We start from the raw sequence: 25,147 nt of genomic DNA on the forward strand, positions 1-25,147 counted from the left end.
AAGAGTGTCCTACTGTCATTAAAGGAAAACACTTCTGACTATTAATATCTTGCCAACTTGTCAAAGAAGTTTCTACAGAAGAGGGGTGGGTAAGATGGGGACTCAAGTCTTCAAAAGAAAAGAAGGAAAATAAACACTTTGCCCAAGAACTAGCACAGTAATGTATGAGCCTAAATTCTCATGCCAAAGAAGCTCATTTGACTCCAAGTATGCCTAGCACCTGACAAAAACGTTTTTAAAAAAAATAAAATAAAGATTGACATTTACTTAGTTTGAAGGTATGTGGATGGGAGACAGCCAGTTTCATGACTTGGTCCTTTTGTGTGGGCATTTCTATAAAATAATTTCCCTCACCTTCTTTTAAAATAAATGTCTTAAAATGTAGTTGTCAATGAAGTACTCAGCCGTTTTGTCTACTTTTAAATTACATTAACAGCAACTAAAGATTTCTAGGAGTCAAGGGGCTTCCCTAGCAGGGAAACGTGAACAATAGTTACGATCCATATGCAAGCTTTCACAACATTTATTACTAAAGTAATCCTGTAGCTACATAGTTCTTGTTAATTGAATTCTCGTGCTTAGAACAACTTACCACTGTTTGGCATTTTTATGTAGAGGTACAGCCGGTCTGAATTTTCTGTATGGTACATTGCGAATCATATAATCTATGGACTCCAGAAGGTCAACCATACTGAGGTACTAGATATATGAAAAAAATATATATTATTTTCTTACTACCATAAATTTACATTGATTAGTTAGAAATGATTCATCATCTAGATTACATCTAATTTATTTTTGTGAATTTAATCCCCAGTAACTCAAAATACACAAAGCTGTTTATTTACCCCGTCTTAAAAACGTAAGCAAAAAAAGTGTTCAACATACGTAACTCTGACTTGGTGAGAAAAAATTTTTAACAGGTAGACCAAAGACATAAAAGATCTTCCATGAGAATACCTTATTTGTGGAAAACAGAAATTTAAGTGCTAAACATGGATCACCTGAATCTTATCCAGAAAGCCCACACACAGTATTGGGTTATATCAGGATCCTGTTCCAGGAAATGCCTTATTACACAGGCAGATGAAAATGACGACAGATGCACTTTGCCAAGGTTATCATTATGCAACTTAGATGGCACCATACCAATGTGCGAAGACAACTAACAGAAACATTTGTTTTAATAGTTAGAGCTGATATCACCAACCATAGCCAGAGTTTCAAAAAAAAGCAGCCAGTTAACTTACCTGCGGCTTAGTGAACTCAATGGCAATTCGCTGTACTTCCATGTTCCAGTCAAGTTTTGGAGTTCTTAATTCCGTTTCAGCATGTGGGTTGATGTACAGCTTGGCAGAGGCCGACACTGGCCTAAAAACTTCAAAATTAAAATTAAAAGATTAATTCTAAGTTCTCTTTACCAACAAAGAAACAGTAGGGATGAAAAATTTGATTTTTTTTCCACTTGGGTTTCATTTGGTGAGTCCACCATATCTAGTAAATGAGAAGGCATAATAAAATGTACTATAACTATTTAAGAACTGCAGGTTCAGGATGTGGTCTAAATTTTTTTTTATTTTTTTTTATTTTTTTTAAACACAGAAAAGCAACTTAATATCTGTCAAAATGACAAAAGTACAGAGACACATGCTTTAAGACATTGTTGTATTTAGTTAAATTCCATAAAAATTATGGGTTTTGTATTATAGATCACACTAGCAGACAAATATTTTAGACAAAATGTGTAAGTTATCTGTACCTCTTTATGAGTTACATTTTGCATTAAAATTTTAAATTAAACAAGAAATGGCAACTGCAGTGTTTTCTGACAAGAAAATGCCTTGATGATTAACATAACTAAAACTGTGTACACGTTCAAATGATCTGGGAGAGATTTCTCCCAAGTTTGTTCTCCTGGTAGAAAAATTTATCTGGATATGCAATGCCTGAACAGACCTTCAAAAGCCAAGTCTTTGAAGAGCAGAGAGTTTGCAGTGCTGATGCTGCAAAGCCGGGGGGACATTTTTGCTCTGGGATAAAGAACCTGAACATTTGTATGCTCACAGTTTCTCCTGGAGAGCAGCAACTCTGCCAAGAGAAACAGAACATCTGTATGTGACCCGACTGTCAAAACCAGTTTTCACATCATTTGGATTTTTAGAAGGAAACGGTATGTTATCCTCTAGCAGTTACAGAACACTTTGGTAAACAAGGGCTTTTAAAGGCAGCTTAGAACTTGCTTTGTTTTAAAAGAAAAAACAAAAAAAAGAAAGGGTTTGTTCCTCAGTATTTTAAAACAGATTTTTCACATTAATTTATTTTCTTATGGAATAGTCCTCTAGTAACACAGGATATAGTCTCATACATTACACTTAATACATTAACAATAGAGGCCTTAGCACGTGTAACTGATCACTAAGCTATGTGAAGGACAACATTCACTTACTCTACAGACTTATAACCAAGACGTATTTCTTGGAATTTCTTTATACTGAAAACCATCCTAATTTTCGAAGCCACGCACATCACAGTCATTTTGATTCACAGCTTCTCCAAAAAGTGAAGCCTGCAAATAAAGAATATCTTTGGCAAATATCTAGGTCTAATAAAAGACATCACCTCTGCCATGAGTTCCGATTCCTTTTGTGCTTTTATTTTAAGCTTCTAACCTAGGCCTACTTCTTACCCTGTTCGCTACCACTTTTTAAGACAGTCATTAGCTCACTGCCCAAGTCATTTTTCTGTTCTGTCAACTCATTAACTAAGCTTCTGAATCAGGGGTGTCAAGCTCATCTGGGCCCACAAGCTGGATGAGTGGCACTGGAGAAGTCCACAGGACAGAGCTGGTTCTGCAGGCCAAATAAGGCCCAGAAATTGCTACCCCTCCCACTTGCCAGGTCTAGTACATGAACACCAGAGCAAGTGACTGATCTGCCATGGGGGACCCATGAACCCTCAGCCCCACATACCAGAGCCAGCACCCACTCTGGCCACTCCAGGACTGTGCCGTATGTGATACCTGCTCTGGCCAGGACCCATGCTGCATGCAGCTTGCATCCCAGACTAGCCAGAGTAGGCACCATATGCAGCTTGCATCCTGGACTGGCTGGACCATGAGACTGGTGTGGCGTGCATCCAGGACCACAGCCAATGCCTGCATGGTGTGCATTCTGGGACTTACACACAGGGCTAGTCTGGCAAACATCAGATTGGTCACTTACAAAACAGAGGTAACATCAGGGGCTGGAAAAAGGGACTCCAGGAGCCGTATTCAGCCCACGGACCACAGCTTTGACACCCCTCTTCTAAATACAAATAACTGATATCAACATAATCATGGAATATAGAACTTTGACTTGCTTTTTATGATGCCATTTTAATGTAATGTTCAACTACCTGTTATAAACTTTTGACAACAACAACTCTAAAATGAGGGTGGCATTTGTAAAGGACATGTAAGGAAGATAAGTTGTTTCAGGTTTTTCGTTCGTTTGTTTTTAAAGCGTCTTCCATGTCCTTGCTGATCTATGGAAAATAAGCGAACTTGTGCTGAATGAAGCTCTTCCCATCTTAACTCAGTAAAAAGGTATTGGATTATTCATCAAGAAACACTTCAAAAAAAAAAAAAAAAAAAACCGTTTCCAAACTTTTGCATTAAAATTTTAAAATCACCTGAATAAACATTTCCTTTCTTCAAATGTTCAGGTTCCCCGCTCTTGGTAATGTGCTGCGTCATTATTAGGAAATACTCTCACTAGGAAAGTAGTAAAGCATCAGAATGTCCAGCATACCTATTGCCTAGGAAATGACCTGCTGGGTGGCACGGAAGCAGAAAGGGATCTTGGAGTCCTAGTGGACTCCAAGGTGAACATGAGTCGGCAGCATGATGAAGTCGTCAGAAAAGCTAATGGCACTTTATCATGCTTCAGTAAACGCATGACTAACAGAACCAAGGAGGTGATACTTCCCCTCTATCGAGCACTGGTCAGACCGCAGTTGGAATACTACATGCAATTTTGGGCGCCACACTTCAAGAGGGATGCGGATAACCTGGAGAGAGTCCGGAGAAGGGCCACTTGTATGGTTAAGGGCTTGCAGGCCAAGCCCTATAAGGAGAGACTAGGGCACCTGGACCTCTTCAGCCTCCGCAAGAGAAGGTTGGGAGGCAACCCTGTGGCTGCCTATAAGTTCATCATGGGGGCACAGAAGGGAATTGGTGAGGCTTTACTCACCAAGGTGCCCCCAGGGGTTACAAGAAGTAATGGCCACAAGCTAGCAGAGAGCAGATTTAGATTGGACATTAGGAGGAACTTCTTCACAGTTCAAGTGGCCAAGGTCTGGAATGGGCTCCCAAGGGAGGTGGTGCTCTCCCCTACCCTGGGGGTCTTCAAAAGGGAGGTTAGATAAGCATCTAGCGGGGTCATCTAAACCCAGCCCTCTTTCCTGCCTATGCAGGGGGTCGGACTTGATGATCTATTGAGGTCCCTTCCGACCCTAACATCTATGAACAGATTATCCAGAGCAGCTGTGGGCTCTCCATCCTTGGAGATTTTTAAGACCCACCAAGACGAAGCCTTGGCTGGGATGATCTAGTTGGGGGTGGTCCTGCTTTGAGCAGGGGGTTAGACTAGATGACCTCCAGAGGTCCCTTCCTACCCTCATTTTCTATGATTCTATGCTGCCTTTTGCAAGCCTACCTAATAATTATATAGCCCAAGCAGTGCTTGAACCTTGAATTTATCAGGGTTGTTATGTCATGGTCTTAATGTAACAGAAAATACTTGAAGCCCCCATTTTGCCCTCTTCATGTTATCACAGAAGTATTATTGCAGGTCACAAAAGCAGGAGATTTAATTTAATAAAATCTGAACCCCAATGTTTACTCTAAGGTAGATGGACAGAGGAAAAAAACCACAAAGAAAGAGAAAACCCAAAAATCATGACAACGAATTCAGAGGAGCAAGATAAATTCACTGTTTACCATACTTACTATACTGATAGTTTTGAAGCCGATTGCTGCTACAAGGAATTCCTCTTTTTAGCTGATCCTATAAATGAACATAAGATGAAAGTCACTGCGCCTATACTGATTATGATAAGGTAAGTTCCTGTTTTGAGTTGCAAACCTGAGCCTGAATTTTAAGATGACACATTGAGAAGAAAGTTTAAAGCAAGGGAGTTCTCAGAATTCCCAGTGATTAACAAATGTCTCTTCTAAACATGACTTAATTTTTTTTCTCTACTTTTCAGTAAAACATGAGTTTGCCTCCTCATGCATACTTCTTAGATCATTAGTCTCAACTCATGCCAACTTTAGATTTTTCTTTTTTTTTTATATATATATAAAATACACACACACACACACACGCGCGCGCCTTGGGCTCTCCCAAATACAACCAATGTAACAGAAGAAAGGAAAAAAAAAGACAGACAACTTACACTAGTTATACAAAAAAGTTTCAAACACTCAGCATTTATGAAGGTATGTTGTTAATAAAGGTATCCAAAACTGAAGAAATATACATACCAGTCATCATAAAATGGTCATTATTTACATCCTGCTGGAAACGGGCACTAATCCAATTGTACAACGTTACAACGCCATGTTTCTCTACAGCAGATGCTCCACTGAGGACCCTGTGGCAGATATACTACCACCCACGTATACTGAAATCCCATATCACGTAACTGTCTTCAAACCAAGGTATGCCTTTCCTTAGTACTTGCAGTACCTATTTTCCAACAGACCACCACAAGCCACAAACACCTACCGCAAGTCTGCAACATCCAAGCATGCTGCACAGCCCAAAATACTCACCCTTCACACCAGTACAGTAAAAGCTGCCTTAACCAGGACCTTACAAGTAGGCATGCTCTATTAACTGGCATGCCAGTTTGTAAGGTAAAAGTGAAACTGGAGGTGCCCACTGGGGCATTTCCTGTTTCACTAAGCCCCCACAGCCTGGGACATAGCAGGCTGCATGGGGCCTGCCTCCCTGTCCCTCGGGGCCTGCGGGAGAGCCAGCAACGCCCCGGATGTGGCGGGAGAAGCGGCAGCCTAAACAGACAGACACCTGCTCAGGCCTCTCAGTTAACCAGCATATTTTGTTATCTGGCACCCCCACATTCCCCATGGGTGCCAGATAACAAAGCTTTTGCTGTATATAAAAACTCCAGCATCCAGGCTACATCATCTGCTTCCAGTTCCCATCCACTTCCATTTCCCATTAACGTATACAGAATTCACTCCCAGGTGGCTCCTGATATTTTGGAGCAGGGCTTTCAGTCTTTTCCTCAGCATGACCCCATTTAAATACTGGAAACTCTTTGTGAACCCAAAATGATGCACGGAGACCCCAAAATGACATTAACTTCCTGTAATATACAAGCACCGAGTTAGAGCTGCAACTGTAATGCATGGACCCATAAATGCCATGGGCAAGTTGCATATTTATAAGCAGGAAGCATATTCATCGTAATTAGTCAACACTGTTGAGCATCTTTGTGACCCCATTTTTTATCATTGTGACCCCAAATGGGGTCACAACCCAAGGTTGGGAACCACTGCTTTGGAGGAACCACTCTCACTATATACCAGTGGTCACCAACCACCAGATATCAATCCACTGGTAGATCTGGGAGCCTCTTGGAGTCAATCCAAGGCTGGGGTGAGGGGCTGAGTGCCCATGTGCATGCACGCCCCAGCCCAGCAGGTCAGTCTGCGATGGAGGGAAGGGGCAGGAGCTAGATCAAGATTCCCCACGGTGAAGGACAGTGCCGTAGACGCAGGAGCAGGGATAAGTTAATTGGGGCCCCGGCTGGTTGGGACTTACCTGCTGGGGAGATGTGCCCCCAAATAATTTTCTCCCCTTCTGCCTCAATCTGCCCCCCTCCTTCCCTTCCCAAAGACTTACCTAAAGATGATCTCCTACTTAAAAAGGTTGGAGACCACTGCTATATACATTAACAAGCAACAGTGAGATGCAACACAGTCAACAATATGGAACTTATATCCCATGTGTGGTAATGAGTTCTTCTCACTGAATAAGACTGCAAACTGAGTTAAAAAATGAGGGATTGAGAAAATAAAAAAGTTACCCAAACTTCTTAGAAGACAAGCAAGATGTTTTTGGCCCTGGAGCTGTATATAATAGCCATATCCTTGTGGGTTAGTCATTTTTTTGATCAACATTCCAGTAACTGACCAAAACAATTCTTTTTGCAAAAAATCTAGTTGGTCTATTAAAAGACATACCACATTTCTACCACAAGTTCCAATTCCTTTAGTAACTGACCAAGTATTTTTTTAGCTTATCCTGAAGAGAACTGAACTGCAATGTTTCCATTAAAATTTTTAGGTTTAACTTCTAGTTTGTTTTTTTTAGTGGCAATCGTACTTTGTAAAAGAAACTGATATATAAACACAATTCAAAGTAAGGAAATTATACTCCAGTGAAAAACTTAAAAGCCAGTTAAAAAAAAAAACAGCTTGGACAATGAAGTATGTTTAGACTCAAGCCTAGTTTATCAAAACAAAAATACCATTCAGACCAGAGGAACTAGATTACTATTTGCCTACTGGGCTTTGCTAAAGTATAGGGAGTATTTCATACAAAGTGTTCATTATTGTAAATGATAACAAGATATTAGATTAAAAAACTTGACTCCAGGAAATAATTGTTGCAACAATTTCTTCAAAATGTTCCCTACCCAGTCCCTGCATGTAGTTCGTTTGTAATGTCATGAGGTACTTTTTCTATTCACACAATATTTGTATTTCAACATATTTCCTGTCTGCAGAGCTTATTAATAAACACTAACTTCAAATAGGGATATTAAATATACAATAACTTATCTTGCAAACAACATTATGCTTGTGTTACTTAGAAACCTGTAGCCTGTTGCACCAAAGTGACAGATTGAAAAGGATTGCACAATTTATTATTCTACAAAACAGACTAATTAGCTGCTATAAAGCAGCTGATTTAATAATAATGCTTAAAATTAAGACCCAAATATCCTGTTTACAAGGAAGAACTAGTCTTTTGGGAAACAGGGTATACTAAAATAAAAGTGTAAGTTAGAAGTTCTTTAAACAGCTTGGGCAAAAATTAAAAATTAAAGTCTTGTACAAAGGAAAAAAAAGTTGAGTGGTGCGTTTACAAATCACTGAAAATGTCATTTTCAAACTAAATATACTACTTCTGTTTAATTTGCTTGATCCATTTCTAAATTTTAGGGTCCAAAAACTTAAATAGATGGGAAGTAGTTTTAGTAGCAGTTACAAACATTAGATAGTAAGAAATACTTTTTACTTTAAACTCATTTTTTCCGTCTGCAAGACATCTCTTCCTTAAGTGTCCTTTCCTCCACTCACCACCCTTAGCATACTAGTATCCTAGTAGTAGAGTCTGAAAAGCAGCAGAATGGGAAGAGTGTCTACATCAAAGGGTAAAGAGAACTCTTGCTCTTGGTGCCTCTTGACTGTAGCCAATCAACATTCTTTTAAAAAAAAAAAAAAAAGAAAAATGAATTTGTTTTATGGGTTGGATTCATTAACAGAGTTGACATTCAAAAACATATCCAATACCCCAAAATCCACACAAAGATGGACATGAATTTTCTATCAACAGTGCTACCACAATGTGAATCAAAGTTCACAGAAGTCTTGTGTTTCCTTCCACTCCTCCCCTCCAACAGTTGAGGGCCAAACAGTTGAGGGCCAACAGTTGAGGGCCAGTTGAGGCCAAACCCCTGTATTTCTTTATCTCCATACAGTAATTCTTCATGTCCCTTTCCCTATAACTGCGTAACGCAAGTCTCATCTTCTCATCCCTGCTTTTAATTTTAAAATTTGTTCCAAATCCATTCAAGTGGTACCACATAAAACTTGCACTTCAACATAGAAAAAAGTTTAGGGCTTGGAGGCAAAAGATTTGTTTGAAGCCAACTTTAAAAATCTCCAAATAAGCATCTTTTTGCCTTCTACCCTGCAGAACACCGACTTGATAGGACATTACTAAAATCTCCCAAACTTTTTCAGACTAGTCAGCAATTCCACAGGTGTCTCATCTCTTCCAGGGTTCTGCAACTGTACTTCTTGCAACCACTTGAAATGGAGTGATCAGTTCCAGGACACATGTTCCAGAGTTCTCAGGAAGGTTTAGAAATGGTTCCCCCTTTGCCTGAGGTTTTTGCAGGATGCAATTTTTACAATCAACTTTCTTATTTCCCCAAATAAATATACCTGTCATACTCTGTCACTCATCTAAGGGAGGAAAAGTTTGGAATAGGAAATTGGAGTTAAAATACTAATTTATATTGCTGCGATTTTCTCCAACCATGAAATTCCATATTTTGACCAATTTTCTAAATCTCTTGATTCTTTCAATCAAAGGAATGTAATTAGAACTGTGCCAATACTACCATTTTTTAGTATATTCACCTCTAAGAATTTTAATGAAATTAAAATTACCCATTTAAATTTATCACTGTGCATGCATTCATACATGCACATCTGGTCCTATACCAACTGTCTAGGTGTTCTGATTTTTCGTAGTTAATCTTAAATCCTGAAACTGACATATATTATTAGTTCAGAGAGTATATATTAATTTGTTTTGAAATTCTAATATTATAAAAGCCATAGTCTGTCTGTCCAGAACACTTTATTCGCACTCAGATTGGCGGTCTTGGCAATTCGACTGCAGGTGGCGTTCGGACTACAGGTGGCAGCACGACAGCAGGGACAAAGGGGACAGTCCAAGGCCAGGCCCCCCATGCTCCGTGGAGGAGCTGGAGGCAGCAACAGCACAAGCTGGGGGCAGAACAGTGTTGGACCTGCGGCGGTGGCATGGGGGGGAAACAGGCCCAGACCAGCCACGCCATGGGGGAAGAGCAGGACCTGACACCGCCATGACAGTGGGGACAGAGAGGAAGGAGCAGGAGGAGCAGGGGGTGGCGATAGAATGGAGAGAGCGCTGGCCTTGCCCCCCGCTACCCGGATGCGGTGGTAGTATGGGTTGCTGAGTGGCCGTGTTTCATCCCCCTCCTCCCCATGATTCATGGAAATGTGAGGCAGGCAGACAGGAAGGGAAGTGGGCCCGGCCCCAAAATGGGAGAGTGGTGGGGTGGTGTACCGGGCCAAGCCCAGCAGCACAAGGGAGGAAAGGAGGAGCGGGCCCGGCCCCGAAGGTGAAGGGGAGGAAGCCGGACGCAGGCCTCTGTCCCCATCTGCACCCACCCCCGCATCATTCTTGACAGGCAACTGGCTAGTGAAAAACATAACGTCATCTGCATATAGTCCTAGATTGTTCTTCTTGTCTTATGCCATCTCCCTGTATATTTGGATTATTTCTGACTGATTTGGAAAAATGGTGCCACTAGCATAGCAAGAAGGAAAGTGAATAAAGGCCATGTTTAACATACACTTCTTAAAAGGGGGAAATATTTCTGATAAGTGTCCATTTAACTCTTAGACGTGCACATGAATCGGTATATATAGAGCCAATATGCATCTTTAACCATTACGTTTCTGCTATTCTACCCAACAATAGAACATAAGCAATCTATCAAAATGATTCTGCAAGATTCTGTATACAATTTTCCCTGCGCTTCAATCAGGGATGTCAAACTCAACTGGCCCCACAGGCCAGATGGGAGATGCAGGGCTGGTTCATGAGACTGGTCATACACCACTCATCTGTCCCATGGGCCAGGCTGCGCCCACAGACCCTCCCCCCCAGGCCCAACCCCAGTATGCCATACATAGTGCATGCAATGCTCACCCCTTCCGGTCCAGGACTGGTGCATGCAGTGCTGGTGAGGGACCAGCCCAGGACACACGCCAGTTGATCCAGGACCCACACTGCATGTGGCACCTACCCTGTACCTGGGTCTGACCTAGCACAATCGCCTGCAGTGTGTGGGTCAACTCTAGTCCCAGGGGACAAATGATAGGGCTGTACAGACTGGATCTTTGATACCCCTGCTCTGACTAAATAGAGGGATTGTCACTTTTACTGGATTCAATTAACAGTTCAGTTCATTGCTATTAAGAGCTTTACCATCAGCACAACTACATATGTACATACATCTATACCTACCATATTCCATATTCTTCTGTACAAAACAATGCTGTATACAAGTCCAACCAGGTCACTGATGCAGCATGGATACCATCATTTTCAGACCCGAGACATTAGGACGCTCATGGACAACCCTAATAGTGAATGGTCAGAGCACCACACTGCAATTATGGTCCGAGAACTCGGGTGACAGTCTAGCTGCACTGAGCGAGACCTGGCAAGCAGGAGATGAGCAGTTCAAAGAACATGGAGGTGATTATACCTTCTTCTGGAAGAGTAAACAGGAAGGAGAAAGCAGACTTCACAGAATTGTTTTTGCCGTTAAGAATTAACTCATAAACCAACTCAACAAGTTCCCCATCAGAATTAACAAATCACCTCATTAATTTTCTGTCCTAAACTGATAGGGAGCAAATATGCCCCAACTCGCAACACTACAGATGAAAACAAGAAGGAATTCTACACCCAACTTGATCAAGTCCTTTCTGATGTTCCAAAGTAAGACAGACTTATTCTTCTCAGTGACTTCAACAACAGAGTCAGAAGGGACTCTAACCTCTGGAACAGAATAAAAAAAAAAAAAAAACCCAGCAAGAAAGCAGTAGGAAAGGTCAACTCCAATCACATCCTCCCCAACCAAATGCACAGAACATGGACTCCATCACCAACACCCTGTTCCACCAGAAAAGCAGGCACAGGACATCATGGCAACATCCACAAACTAACCACTGACACCTGACTGACTGTCACTGTCTGTGCCTGGGATAGCAAATACGTCTGAATCACCCAACCTATGTTAGGAGCTGATGATTGTTGGACTGATCACCGACTCATCTGCTCAGTTATATTACTCAAAGTGGCTGCCAAACAACAGCTGCAGCAGAAGCAATGCCGACAGAAGATCAATGTTGAAGGATTCAAGGAAGTGAGACCTCTTCCACCACCTCAACAACAACAAAAACTGGTGAATTCTAACCAACAAGGAGAGAATGTCAGCAGCACATGGGGTGTCCTCAAAGCCACCATTATCAGTGTCTGTGAAGAGACACTTGGATTCTCTACCAGGAAACATCAAAACTGGTTTGATAAGAATAACTGGGAGATCCAAGAGTTGATCAATAGCAAGTGCAAGGACTTTTGTGCTTGACAAGATGACACCAACTCCAAGGAAAAGAAACTAAATCTCCAACAAACCAAGACAGAGGTCCAAAGGAAGACACACGATATGAAAAACAAATGGTGGGAAGACAGGGCTAAGAAGATTCAACATCTTGCTGACATCCACGATAAGTGTGGCTTCTTCAGTGCCAAAGCCATCTGCCGTCCAAGCACTCAAGGACCAACCCCCTTGAGACCCAAGGATGGAGGAGACCTGATCAAAGAAAAGGGGAGTCATCAATGCCCAATGGAAGAAGCATTTTGAAAACCTTCTCAACTCCATTCCACAACACCCAGTCAGAGATCTCAGAACCCCTCTAACAACAAATGAAGCAAATGAATAGCAACAAGGCATCTGGAACAGATGGAATCCCCAAAGAAATCTTCAAACAGGGAAGAGAGGAGCTCACATCACAGATTCACGCCCTCATTTTACGGTTTGGGAATGATGAGGAAATCCCAGAGGACCTCATGATCATGACCATCTTCAAGAAAGAAGACAAGTCCAACTGTGGAAACTATAAAGGGATCATCTTGCTGTACATCACAGGAAAGATCACTGCAAGAACCCTCCTGAATCATCTCCTTCCACTTGCTGAACAGCTCCTCCCAGAATCGCAGCGTGGGCTTAGGGCATCAAGAGGCACAAGGTGACATGATCTTCACAGCTCGCTAACCGCAGGAGAAATGCCGGGAACTACATAAGCCTTTCTACATGGCCTCCTTTGATTTCATGAAAGCTTTAGACTGTCAGCTGAGAAGTGTTGTGAAGGATTCTTCTGAAGTACAGATGCCCATTAAAATGTTACCATTCTCCGCTTGCTCCATGACAGTGGTTCTCAGTAATGGATCCATCACAGATCCCTTTGAGGTTAAAATGAGAGTTAAGAAAGGTTGTGTAGCATCATGGCAAGGAATACTGAGAAGAGTGTTGGAGTGATGACATCTGATCACCAACAAGCTCCTAGCCAGAGTGGAACTAAACTATGTAATGGATGGTAAGCTACTTAAACCTATGCCAACTCAGAGCCAAAACCAATCCCGACCTCAATCACCAAGCTCCAGTAAGCTGATGCTATAGCATGCACTCACTCAGAAGCAGATCTTCAAGCTATCTTCAACAGCTTAGAAAGTGGAACTAACTCTTAACATTCAGAAGGCTTAAAGTCCTCTGCCAACCAGCTCCTAACGAACCTTCCCCAGCTCTGGTAATGCACATTCATGATGAAATTCTGGAGAAAGGCAAGTATGTCCTGGACCTTGGAAACCATCTCTCGCAGAAGGCTGACATCAACACATAAATCCAACAGTCTCAAAACGTACAAATGCAGCCTTTGGACACCTGAAGAAAAGGTGTTCAAAGATTGTGACATCAGATCCAAAATTAAGCTCGTGCTTTATGAAGCAGTCGTGATCTCCACTTTGCTGTACGGAACAATGTACAAAAACATCTAGAAGTTGTTGGAGCAGTAAAACGCTGCATGTGGAAGATCCTCCAAATTCAGTGAGAAGACAGACACACTAGCGTTAGCACCTTCTTGCAAGCAAAAACCGTGAGCATTAAGTTGATGTCAGATGATCATCGCCTTCACTGGGCCAGCTGTCATCCAGACATCTGACTCCAGACTCCCAAAGCAAGTTTTATTTTCCCAGCTCACCCAAGGCATATGCTTAAGAGGAGGGCAGAGAAAGTGTTTCAGGGATGTCCTCAAGGCCAACTTTAAAAAAATGCAACATCAAAGTCAATTTGTGGGAGACTATCACCCAGGACCGCCCCAAACAGAAGACGAGTCTGCTGCAGCAATCTAGGTACTCCAAAACCTCACTATAATAACAGGAGGTAGAAAAGCAGGAGCAGCAGAAACAGGATGTTGTGGACCTAATCAAGAATTCAGTGCCACCCACCCCACACACAAACATGTCTGAGCTGCACCAGGATCTGCCAATCTCAGATAGTCTTATCTGAAGATGGCTGTGGCCCATCATAAAAGAACCATCCTCAACTGCAAAGGACTGCCAAAGACAAGAACACAGGAGAGTGTACCTAGAAACAGTCTAAATGAGTAGCATCAGCTGCACTTGAGGCACCACACACCACTAGCACATTCAGTACATCACAAACAGATCAAAATGAAGGATGATCAAACTAGTTACAAAAGCGTAAGCCACCCTCTGCATACTATAAAAGAAGTAAGACAGAAGATGACTGTGCTAAACCAGTCACAGGAACAGAACTCTTTGCCAAGTGTTGATCAGAGACTGAAAATTTAAATGCTATAAATAGCAGCCAACACCATCCTACCTTTAACTCAACTTAGTATAAAATGTGCCACTAATTAAAATGCTGTATTTTAAAAATGCAAAAGCCTTTGTTCTTGCATTAAGTCCACCAAGAAAATGGCAACCAATACATACAAGGATCTGTTGTCAAGTTAAGACAATAATCATCATCAGGCCTGGTATCCAACTTGAGTACAGGCAGTCCTCAACTTAAAACGTTTCAAGTTACATTTCGTACTTACAACATTTATAAACTGACACCCTGTTTCAACTTTCTGACATCAGTTTCGACTTTACAATGCTTGAACCGATGCAACACCACATCAGAGAACAAAGTTCACTGCGTCACCCATCTCCCTGGAGAACATCTGTCCAAACTTCTTTGGACACTTTAAGATAACAGACAGGACTGCAGAAGAACCTGTAGCCAAAACTCCTGAGAAGACTTCAGCCAAGAACCCTTCACAAAGTCCAGCAAAGTCACCTCAAAGAAGTCCTTCCAAATCAATGATTGCTATTCACAATATAAATACATTAATGTAGCTATATTACTCATCTATAATTGATTGAGTACAAAATTCCTGGTTATTTTTGGTGAAAATAGGGTATCAGGACTTAGTTCAGGAACCAATCCCCCATTATAACATTGTTTCCCATGGGGAAAAAAAAAAAAAAAAAATTGGTTCCGAGTTGCAACGTTTCGACTTAAGATGTGGTTTTCAGGAACCAATTATGTCGTAAATCCGAGGAGAGTCCACAATTCCACAAACACATGCATTCAATCCAAGTCTTCCAGGACACAGATAGCCCTTTTCTGCTTTCTCTGTTTGCAAGTACTACCATAATACCTCACTAGATGACAGCACCATTGCATTCTCAACCTCTCCTTAACACCAGAGGTTCGTTCCTGCATACCCCAGAGGGGAGCATCATAAAGAAAAGCCCACATTCCCCCTCTAGCACAGGTTTCCTGTCTAGGACCACTAAACAGCCAAGCTATCTGTCCATGGAGTTTCCTTCTTATATGTACAGAACTATGTCTTATTAAGTAAGAAATTGTGATGAATGGTCTGACATCACTAATTCTATAGTCCCGGTACCAGATAGCAGTAAATAATAGGCCTATGCAAAGAAGCTAGTATTTGCTTTGGATTCAGGGGACAGCAATTCAATTTGGCGATTCTAATTACTGTTCCAAATCAATTCAGGCACCGCCAAAATCGGCCAGATCAAACAGGCCCCATCCCCCACCCACTCTCCCAGCCCCAGCAATAGCTGCCCCACCCAGCCCCAGCTCCTGATTCTTTAAACAAAGCCCCGAATTCACTGGCTCCTGCCAGGAAGGGGGGGCAATCCCTGCTGCCCCACACTGCATGGGAGGGCTCTGCCATGAGCCCTCACAAGCCCCCAGTCTGCTGTAGCAGCAGCCAGTGAGTGAGAGGCTTTTAAAAAAAAAAAAAAAAACCGGGAGGCTGGGGACAGGCAGGACAGCTATCGATGGGGCTGGGAGAGTGGGCAGGGAATGGGGGCTTGAGAGAGACCCCCCCACGCAGCGTGGGGCAGCAGGGATTACCCCCCCGCCTGGCAGCAGCCAGTGGATATGGGGCTCTTTTTTTCTTTTTCTTTTTTTTTTTAAACCAGGAGCTGGGGTGGGCAGAGCAGCCATGTGGGGGCTGGGAGAGTAAGCATGGTCAGGAGATGGGGCCTGGTGGTAGTCCCCCTATGGTCTCCTCCCCCATCCTCTAGCCCCCCCACCCCCGTACCGTCTGGGTCCATTCCCCTGCGGCAGCAAATGGAGACTGCCCGAATCCCCAAAGCTCTCCAAAATCTTTTCCAAATCAATTCGGAAAGCTTTGAATCAATTCAGACCTTTTTAATCGCTCTCCCAATTCAATTTGGATTCAGAGACTCGGCCACCTAATCGAGCCGAATCACCTCCAAATTGAATCAGCCCCTGAAGCTTTGCACAGCTCTAGTAAGTAACTAACCAAAGTCAACACTAACTGGTCAGTATTATCAGGATCAGCCTCCAAAACATTTAAACTGCTACAGAATATAGATAATTGAAGGAAGAAAAAGTTACCTGAGTGAGTTTTTTTTCCCCCATGATATTTGAAGCACAGTGCACACTACAAGGATTTTACCAGGCAGATACCAAGTTATGCCTTGTGTTACCATTTCTACACTTTCAGCCAGTCTGAGTCAACAGTACTATAAACATTTAGAAAAATCTTTTCCTGTATGTACCCCATAATTACCAGTATTTGTTCGCGGGATCCATGATAATACATCTGACTGCCCACATTCCAGTAAGCACTGAGGCTATCAAGACGCAAAAGCTGAAAGGAAAAAGAAACACTTAATGGATTTGACAGCTCACTGAAGTCAAAAGTCAGTAATAAATCAGCTTTCCTCTTATGAATTTTGGCCATCAAAATATATTTTGCACCGTTGATGTTGGAGCAATATGTTTTGCCTACTTAGTTTTCATATAAATGTATGCTCCAAAATCTGTTTTTCCCTTTATTATAACAAAAAGGCTATTATTATAATGCAGGATAAAGAAAAAAAAAAAGTAAGGCAACCCAAGCTAATTTTGATTCTAGATTGGATCTCACTGTTTTGCTTAAAGGATTTATATATAAAAGAGGTCAAATCTTTGCAACTTGTGCTAAATTTTTGTCAAACTTTTGAAACTGGCTGTGCAGTTGCCTAAAGGAGGCTCAAGCATATTCCACAGAAATAAAATCTCAGGAGGGAGAAAGCTACTAAAAAAAAGGACAAAATTAGCATAATGTTTACTTCAAGAACATCAAGAGATTTCTAAATCTATGTTAACTTCATCTAACATCACTTCTACTGCCCCATAATATTTTAACTATTATTTTAGTATAAACATACATGCACATAGCTACAAGTGCCAGGAGCAGTACAGATTACAGTAAGAGCAGGAAATGGTTACTTAAGCCTGTTATTTGAAAGGTTCATTGTAAATCTACACTTTAATAGGATCCTTGAATTAAGAACAAGCATCAGCCCTGTTGTCCACCGAGTTGACAATGATGTCCTGTAATTAACCAGTGATCACAGCTCTACATCACCTTAAAAGTTAAGGGTGGAAAAAGAAACAGGGCAGGAAATTAACCATTACTGAAAAAAGAAACACAAGTTATTCTACTACAGGACTCTTCTGTTAGTTTAATGAACCAAAATGTTACTCACCCCATTCCTCACAGGCTTATTAACCCAGTTCTTTTATTAGCATGGCATAAGTTTAATTTTCATTCTTTACTTAATGAGTTTTGACATATTACCTTGTAGATGATTTTTGCAGCTTCGTTTAAAATGCAAGGAGTCCAGTTTTCATTGGCTGTCTAAATGTTTAAAAAAAAAAAAAATAGACAGCATCTTTCATTAATTCATTTTCAATTTAAATGCTAGGCTTTAGCCTCTGTCATAAAAATGTACAGCATTTCAAAGTTTATGATGCTAGCATAACATTTAAGTAAAAGCAAACCAACACACACACACACACACAGCAGGCAAATCTCCTTATTGCATATGTAAGTTGTAGGCACAAGCAGGTCAAATCTATTTCGTCTGTCTTGAATTTTTGACCCCGTAAGTCACTGTATCATAGGTTTCTAGTGACACCCCCTCCCACCAAAATAGATGTTTTGATCTATTTTAGCATAAAATGACTCCACTGCTAACAACGCAACATGGGTGTTTATAACTCATTTACGAATTAAACCAGTTGGTAACAAAAGGTAACACAGACATTTAAAGCTGTTCAAAAGGATTCCAGCTGTTATGGTCAAGCCAAGAATGATACAGTACAAACAAAACAAAACTGTTCCAACTTTAACTTTAAAGCAGTGTGATTTTGCTACATTTGTATCAGTTGCAGCTTGTCCATACCTAACAATCAGATTGTAACAGCTGGTGCCCTTTTAAAAGGTTTCCCCTTTGAAATGGTTCCAAACATACATGTGATCATATCCTGATCCTGTCAATATTTTGATGACACTTCCAATCTTATAATTTTGGTGGAAACTTAAATGGTCTGTTTGAATTTCTGCAGACCTCATGACTCTAGTTGGATTTGCAACTTCTTGTTTGAGTTAAATATCTAATGGATAAGCCCACACTGTTAAAAGCTAAAACTAGAGAGTTCAGACTACAGAGTTCACCAAGCTGAGACTTACCTAAAATTAGGGACAGACTGAGGGAAGCTGAGAAACAGTAACCCTTGCTTCCAAGAAGCATTATTTATCAAGGGTTCCATGCCCACAGGTTTAAAACCTACTAGTTTAGACCACATGCTGAGATTACATTGGACTTTGAAGAGAGAATGTAGACCATTATCAGTACTTAGGAAGCATGCAACTGATCCATGCTAGACATATGAAACAAGCTCTTCAGGCCTTCTCACCAAGGCAGGCCTGGAAAACTCACTGGTCAGCACATTTTGATCTGCCCACGCAGTGAAATTAGGAAGAAATTTCCCTAGACAGGACAGGCATCACTGTACATGGCTACCATCATTTTTTACCAGCACAACACATCATAACCATCCTTTTTATCCAGACGGTTTTAGTACTGGTTAACCAAAAGATCCCCATAGCCAGGGACAAGAGATCCAGAATTTAAGAAGAACATGTACAAATGCTCTCAAACAGGTTTTACTAATGTCAGAGATGGGAATTAAAATCTAGGGTAATCTCTGGATTATACAGGTCTCCCCTTCCTTTTCTGCCAAGCCAGAAGACCAGGTCATACATCAGCAGTTAACCACATGAAGGAAAAAGTGTGGTATTGTACAATATTTGAAAATACAAGTGTCCTATTGCAATTTTCATAGAACCCCTTGAACTTCTGCAATACCAAAAGACTTACTGTAAAGTTTTAAGTGCCTCTGCAAGAAAGTGTCACCTGCATGCTAACATAAATGCATGACATGTCCTTTTACAAAAGTCTGTGAAACCCATAAAGAAAAGTGTGTCCAAGTGTAGATCTCAGAAAGCCTCAATATTAGTAAAAACAGTGTTTACATCCAAGTTTTCAATTACATGTACAACACCATAAACATGGACCCAGTATTATTCTTTTCTGAAACGGTTTAAACCATTTTCATAGTAAAATAAATCAAATACAAGAATGTTACCAGTAAGCTTAGTTCTCCCAGTGTCACGCCCAAGGACAGTGGCCGAAGCGGATCTGTGATCTGTAATACACACAACCGTTTAACGCACTGGCTGTTGCATGCATTTTACAGCCTTGGAATTTAACTCTTAAGTCTGCTGTCTGCATTAGTGTAATAAACTACAGCCATTATAATAGTAATACAAGGAAGAGATATCCAAGAAAGCCCCTCCACTTTAGCTCTCTCAAGCCTTGTAACATCCTGGTGCAAGAGTTCCTTTTACATTCATAAGGTTAAATCTGCTCTTCTTACTCAACCTACCCCCAATTTTTTTTTTTATGCACAAAAACCCAACTGCCTCCCCACCACTGTCCTGGTTTTATCACTATGCTCTTCACAGATTCCTGTCAAAATATAACCTTCAGAGAAAGGTCCTGAAATAAGAACATTTTAAAATAAACTGATGCTGAAAACAAATCTCTAATTAGCATGCTCCAGCAGCCTCCGTGTCACACATATTCAGTGTCCCCACATTTCAAAATGGTGGTGGGGACAATTTAACTAAAGTGAGTTCCAGTTAAAGCACCCCCCACCACCATCTTGAAGCATGGGACTCTGAATACACGCGACACTGAATCTCAGAGCCGATCTAATTAAAGTGCCCCACTCCTCCCTCCCACCCCAAAGCATGTGTATAGATGCCCCTAGTTTTGTTTTTTTCCAATCAAATTGTTCCATTGTTGTTCAAGTTAGTACCAAACATACTCAAAAACTGTTCTTCAAACAGTTATTTTGTTCTTGGCATAGAATGTTAGACATGAGCAGACATGAAAAATGGTCGACTGTCCAAACTGGAGAAAAGGAAATCACACCACAACTTTGTTTCACAGTAACTAAAACCCCCAGTATGATTAAGACTTTATAAGACCATCTGATATTATAAGCTTTTTCAAGACTGCTTAAAATCATTTCGCTCTACGCTACAGGGCACAACTGCATACTGCAACTAAATCACTGTCACATGACTCCGCTGAAATTCGGTTTAAGTGAACAAAGCAGAGTACTTACATCATCTTCATATTTTATATGAATTCCTGTGATTTTGACTTGCACGTTTTTTATAACCTGAGTTGCCAGCTTTTCCAAGAAAGTATCTTTTTTCTCCTCCTTTGGTTTATCTAAAAGAAAAAAGTTTTCAAATGTCAGCACTGTTTGCATTAAATTTTGTTTTGATGATCAAGATGCCAAACTTTGCTCAGCACATTTCAAAAACTGCACACATCCTCACCTACATTCAGCATTGTGACTTAAGCTTAGTCTACTCAGGTTAGAGTACTTTTCAGGATAGGAAATAAAAAACAAACTGCTTCAGTAATTTAAATAAATAATAATAAAAAACAAACAAAAACACCCCAAATTTAAACCATTTAAAATTGCCAGTTCAAAAGAGTGACTGTCTAAATCCAAGCACTTCACAGTCCTAAAGAGGAAGGTCAAAGCAGACTCTGGGGTGCCAGAGCAGAAGCATGACTTAGGTTTAATTTCCTAGGGATAAACAGATTTCAACTACTCTTCCCAGCTCCCTTCTCCCATTTTTACACATGGGATTATGGTCTCGTAGTCCATAGAAACTCTGCTTATACTGATATTATCAAAATGGGTTTTGGTAGGGTGGTTTGTTTGTTTTTTGTTATCTGTGTGTACTATTGCATACTACTGGTACACAAACCTACCTATATCTTCCAAGTCCAGGATTCAGACCTGATCTACACCCCAAAAAGTTACTGTTCAAATTAAAAAAAAAAACAAAAAAACAAAAAAACAACTTTACGCTGGGGGGGGGGGGGGAAAAAAAAAAAAAAAAAAAAAAAAAAAAAGAAAACTAGGGTGGGGGGGGGGGAAAAAAAAAAAAAAAAAAAAAAAAATCAATGCAACTTCTCCACTGTAAGATAGTACTTTAGAAAGTGCCTCCCAGTTCCACCAATAAAAAGGATACGGGCAAAAAATAATATGGCAAAATAATTCCCTTCATACAAGTACTTTTGAGTGTGAGTGAAGGCGGCTTTGGTTGACCAAAGGCATGGTAGTTTTAAACCTCAGGGTACATTTAAAACTAAGTAAAGTATACATCATGAGCTTTCTTAAGCCTGAGCTCACTTCATCAGATGCCGAGACAGCAACCAATACATTTGATTTAGTTAGTGCTATCAGGTACAAATATGACCTACCTTCTACCTGACTTCAGACTAGCACATACAACCACCTCTTTGGTTGATCAAGCTACAGGAGTACAAGACACTCACATAAATTTACCATCTTCCAAGTTAACCTTTGCTTAATTTAGTGGTTAAGTGCACAGTTCAGATACAAGGTTGACACAATTACTAAGTGAACTTGGCAACTTTTCAATGGTGAATTCAGAGCTTAGGATACAATGAAATCCAAGATGGAACCTATAAAACTAGCAGCCTGTACAAGCCAGAAAACTTCTATGGTCCCTGCATGCGTTACAGGAAATTACATATATGTAGTCTCTATAAGCAGGAAACTTTCTAACACAGAAACAGAAAGGAAGTGTGGGGCCTATTTATATCACCAGGTATATCACAGATAGTAACTATTTTGTGTGTGCGTGTGTGTGTGTGTGTGTGCGCGCACACACACACACACACACACACACACACACACACACACACACACACACAGAGGGTGTGAGCACCAAGCAGAGCAACGTGGTTGGCAGCAGAGGCCACCAAGCAGAGAGGACCTGGGAAGTTCCCCTTGTAGGATCTGTCTACGACAAACTTTTTCCTGGTCCTTAGACTGGTTTCACTGCATCTCTAGATAGAACATTTAAGTGCTGAATAGGCATATTCAATATGAATGGCATAACTCAGGTACCAAAAATAGTTAATACACTGATGTAACCCAGATGGTTTCTGTTTCCAGTACTCAAAACAGCATGAGTAACAATAGCCATTTAACTGTTTTGACACAGGAGAGGTTATGTTCACCAATGCTAATTATTACAACTTATATTTTCCTGACATACATCCTGTAGCAGCTTTCTGTGATTGGATATCAGCATATTATTCATGTTAGGAAGCAGTCTGTTCTAAATAGTTGGAAACAATTGTGGTAGTGACCAGGAGAATAGTTTCCCACTGTACCACAACCTCTACATTAAAACACATGCCTCTACATATATAAATTCAAGAACTTCCATGTTGGCAAGACTGTATCACAAGTGAAACTCGTTGAAACTTTTTTCTATACTTACTGGAGTTTTAGATTCAGAACATAGGTTACTCTCCCCTAAGCCTGTTAAGTTTTTCCCCTACACCAAAACCAATCGTTTTTAAACTATTCTCCAGCTATATACCTGAAAATGAAAAGAATTCAGACTTCTAACTGGCTATCTACTTATAAAAAGTTATCTATTAAAAAAGAACAAGTGACGAACAACATACTACTTAAGAGGCTTATTTTACCCACCTTTTGAGTGATCATGACTTTTAAAAGGTTTCCTAAAATGCTTTTTGTGTTTTTTATGCTTACGTCCTTCCCAGTGCAAGCAATTTTGTGAGAAAAGGATAAATATTCAAGTTAGTAAAATTACAAAACAAGCAGATGTAAGAGCAGGAAACATGCAACATGCTTATTCTTTTGAGACTATTCTGTATTACCAGTTCTTTGATCTACATAGTTGCAGATTTACCCACATAATATTATATCAGTTATCAATGCAACATGGTGCTTCTTTTAAAATCAATAATTTTATGGCCATTTCACATTGACCTGAAAGCTTCTAGTTTCCATTGTAGAGCTGGACTTAGAAATATCAGTTGCAGTCAAGGCAGCCAAACCCTGACTTTTCTTTACCTTTGCACCTTAATGCAAGTTTTCAAGAGATGTGGAAGTTAAGTAAGTAACAACTTTACGACATAATTAAGCTCTTTATGAAATAACCTATTAGCTTTCACCTTTAGTGTGCTTGGTTAACAAATTATAGGAGCCATTAATTATTCAGATAAAAGCCCAGATAACAAAACAAAACAAAAATAAAAAATAAAAAACCACAACAACTCACGAGTGGGAAACTATGTTATTTTTCTGTAAGAGTTATGACAACCTAGATGCAGAAAACCTTCCTGACAGCACCGTGAAAAGTAACCTTTTAAATGGCCTCTGACAGTTATTTTTTGGTTCAAGGTTCCTGGACAAATAAGCAGTTCTCCCAGTACAAAGCTGGGTATTTACTAACATACACTATATAGAGCAGTAGGGAAATTTATATTAAAAAAGCACTATCACTTCCACCTCATACCTTGCATTTATACAACACTGAAATTAAAAATTTTAAATGAGAAGTATTCATAAGCTCATCTCATATCACTTACATTGAAGAAATAAAAAGCATGAAAATAAATTTAGAAAAGTGACCATTTAAGTGTATACAAAGTATAACAAGAATGTTACATGTATATTAAATTGTTCGAGAAACTAAATTTGTAGCATTATAATGCACCACACAGCCAGAAGAATCACTACCACTTCCATCCAGGAAGAGCACACACCAACTGCTGAGACATCCTTAGCCCGACGAAGGGTTTTTGAACCCGAAAGCTTGCTTAATAACTATTCGGGTTGGTCTAATAAAAGATATCAAGTTCACCCAAGGAACCTTGTCTGCCTACGTCCTTAGACCAACACGGCTACAACCTACACCCCTACCACTAGCTATGCCATTTCACCTACTGATCACTTGTGAAACTGATATTTTTGTATCTGTATTACTTCACAGAGCAGGATCCCAAATAGATTTGGGAATTGCCCTGCTCCAACATTTCAGCCCCACCTCATAGCATCTACTGAAGGAATGCAAGATAGTGTGAAGTAGCGAGGAGAAGATTATTGAATTAAATGATTACCTGTGGCAGAAGTTTCGAGTAGCAGTGCCTAATCCTTGGCCTATGGAGTCATACATGCAGCCTGTGGGCCTCCCTGTGGATCCAGAAATTTGGCAACAGGAAAGCAGCAGCAGCACTAATTGTTGTTCCCAGGCACTAGATTTCTAGACCTGCGGAATGCAGGCTGAATGATGTGGCCCCTGTAGGCCAGACAGGACTGGAGCACTGAGTGACTCCCCAGCTCTATCTACCACATAGGGTCAAGCTGGCACACACATAGCCAGATCTGGCACACACATTCAAGCTGATGTGCAAAATTAAGCCTGCAGAACACCCCCACACTGGATCCAGCTTGCAAACAAGCCCTGGGCCTCTCGTCCAGCCCACATGGTCTAAAAGTTTAGCACAGCACTGATTTAGAAGGATGGATGCATTCTCTTTGGGACAGCAAAAATAAAGAAAACTTCTCTCTGGGGAACAGCTTTGGTTTGTGTTCTTATAATGAACTGCACCATGAGGCAAGGGTCTGAAAGAGCCTCTAGTAAGACACGGGTTCTTTTCTAAAA

General features: G+C 40.7%; 1 protein-coding gene across 5 annotated transcripts in view; it reads right to left on the bottom strand.

Annotated features, from left to right (window-relative positions):
- VPS13C (vacuolar protein sorting 13 homolog C) overlaps window positions 1-25,147 on the bottom strand; it is a 157,803-nt gene that overhangs the window by 113,714 nt on the left and 18,942 nt on the right. For all 5 annotated transcript variants that reach the window (XR_003095490.1, XM_014522744.2, XM_025211176.1 and 2 more), the window contains 7 exons: window positions 20,740-20,849; window positions 19,693-19,752; window positions 17,840-17,899; window positions 16,784-16,864; window positions 4,991-5,048; window positions 1,251-1,378; window positions 593-699 (listed from right to left, as the gene is read on the bottom strand). Coding sequence is in view for 4 of the 5 variants with exons in the window: in XM_014522744.2 (XP_014378230.1) it covers window positions 593-699; window positions 1,251-1,378; window positions 4,991-5,048; window positions 16,784-16,864; window positions 17,840-17,899; window positions 19,693-19,752; window positions 20,740-20,849 (604 nt within the window). In the remaining variant the exon portion in view is untranslated. The remainder of the gene's footprint in view (window positions 1-592; window positions 700-1,250; window positions 1,379-4,990; window positions 5,049-16,783; window positions 16,865-17,839; window positions 17,900-19,692; window positions 19,753-20,739; window positions 20,850-25,147) is intronic.

This window comes from Alligator sinensis, unplaced genomic scaffold (assembly GCF_000455745.1).
Source record: "Alligator sinensis unplaced genomic scaffold, ASM45574v1 scaffold291_1, whole genome shotgun sequence".
Lineage (NCBI taxonomy): Eukaryota > Metazoa > Chordata > Crocodylia > Alligatoridae > Alligator > Alligator sinensis.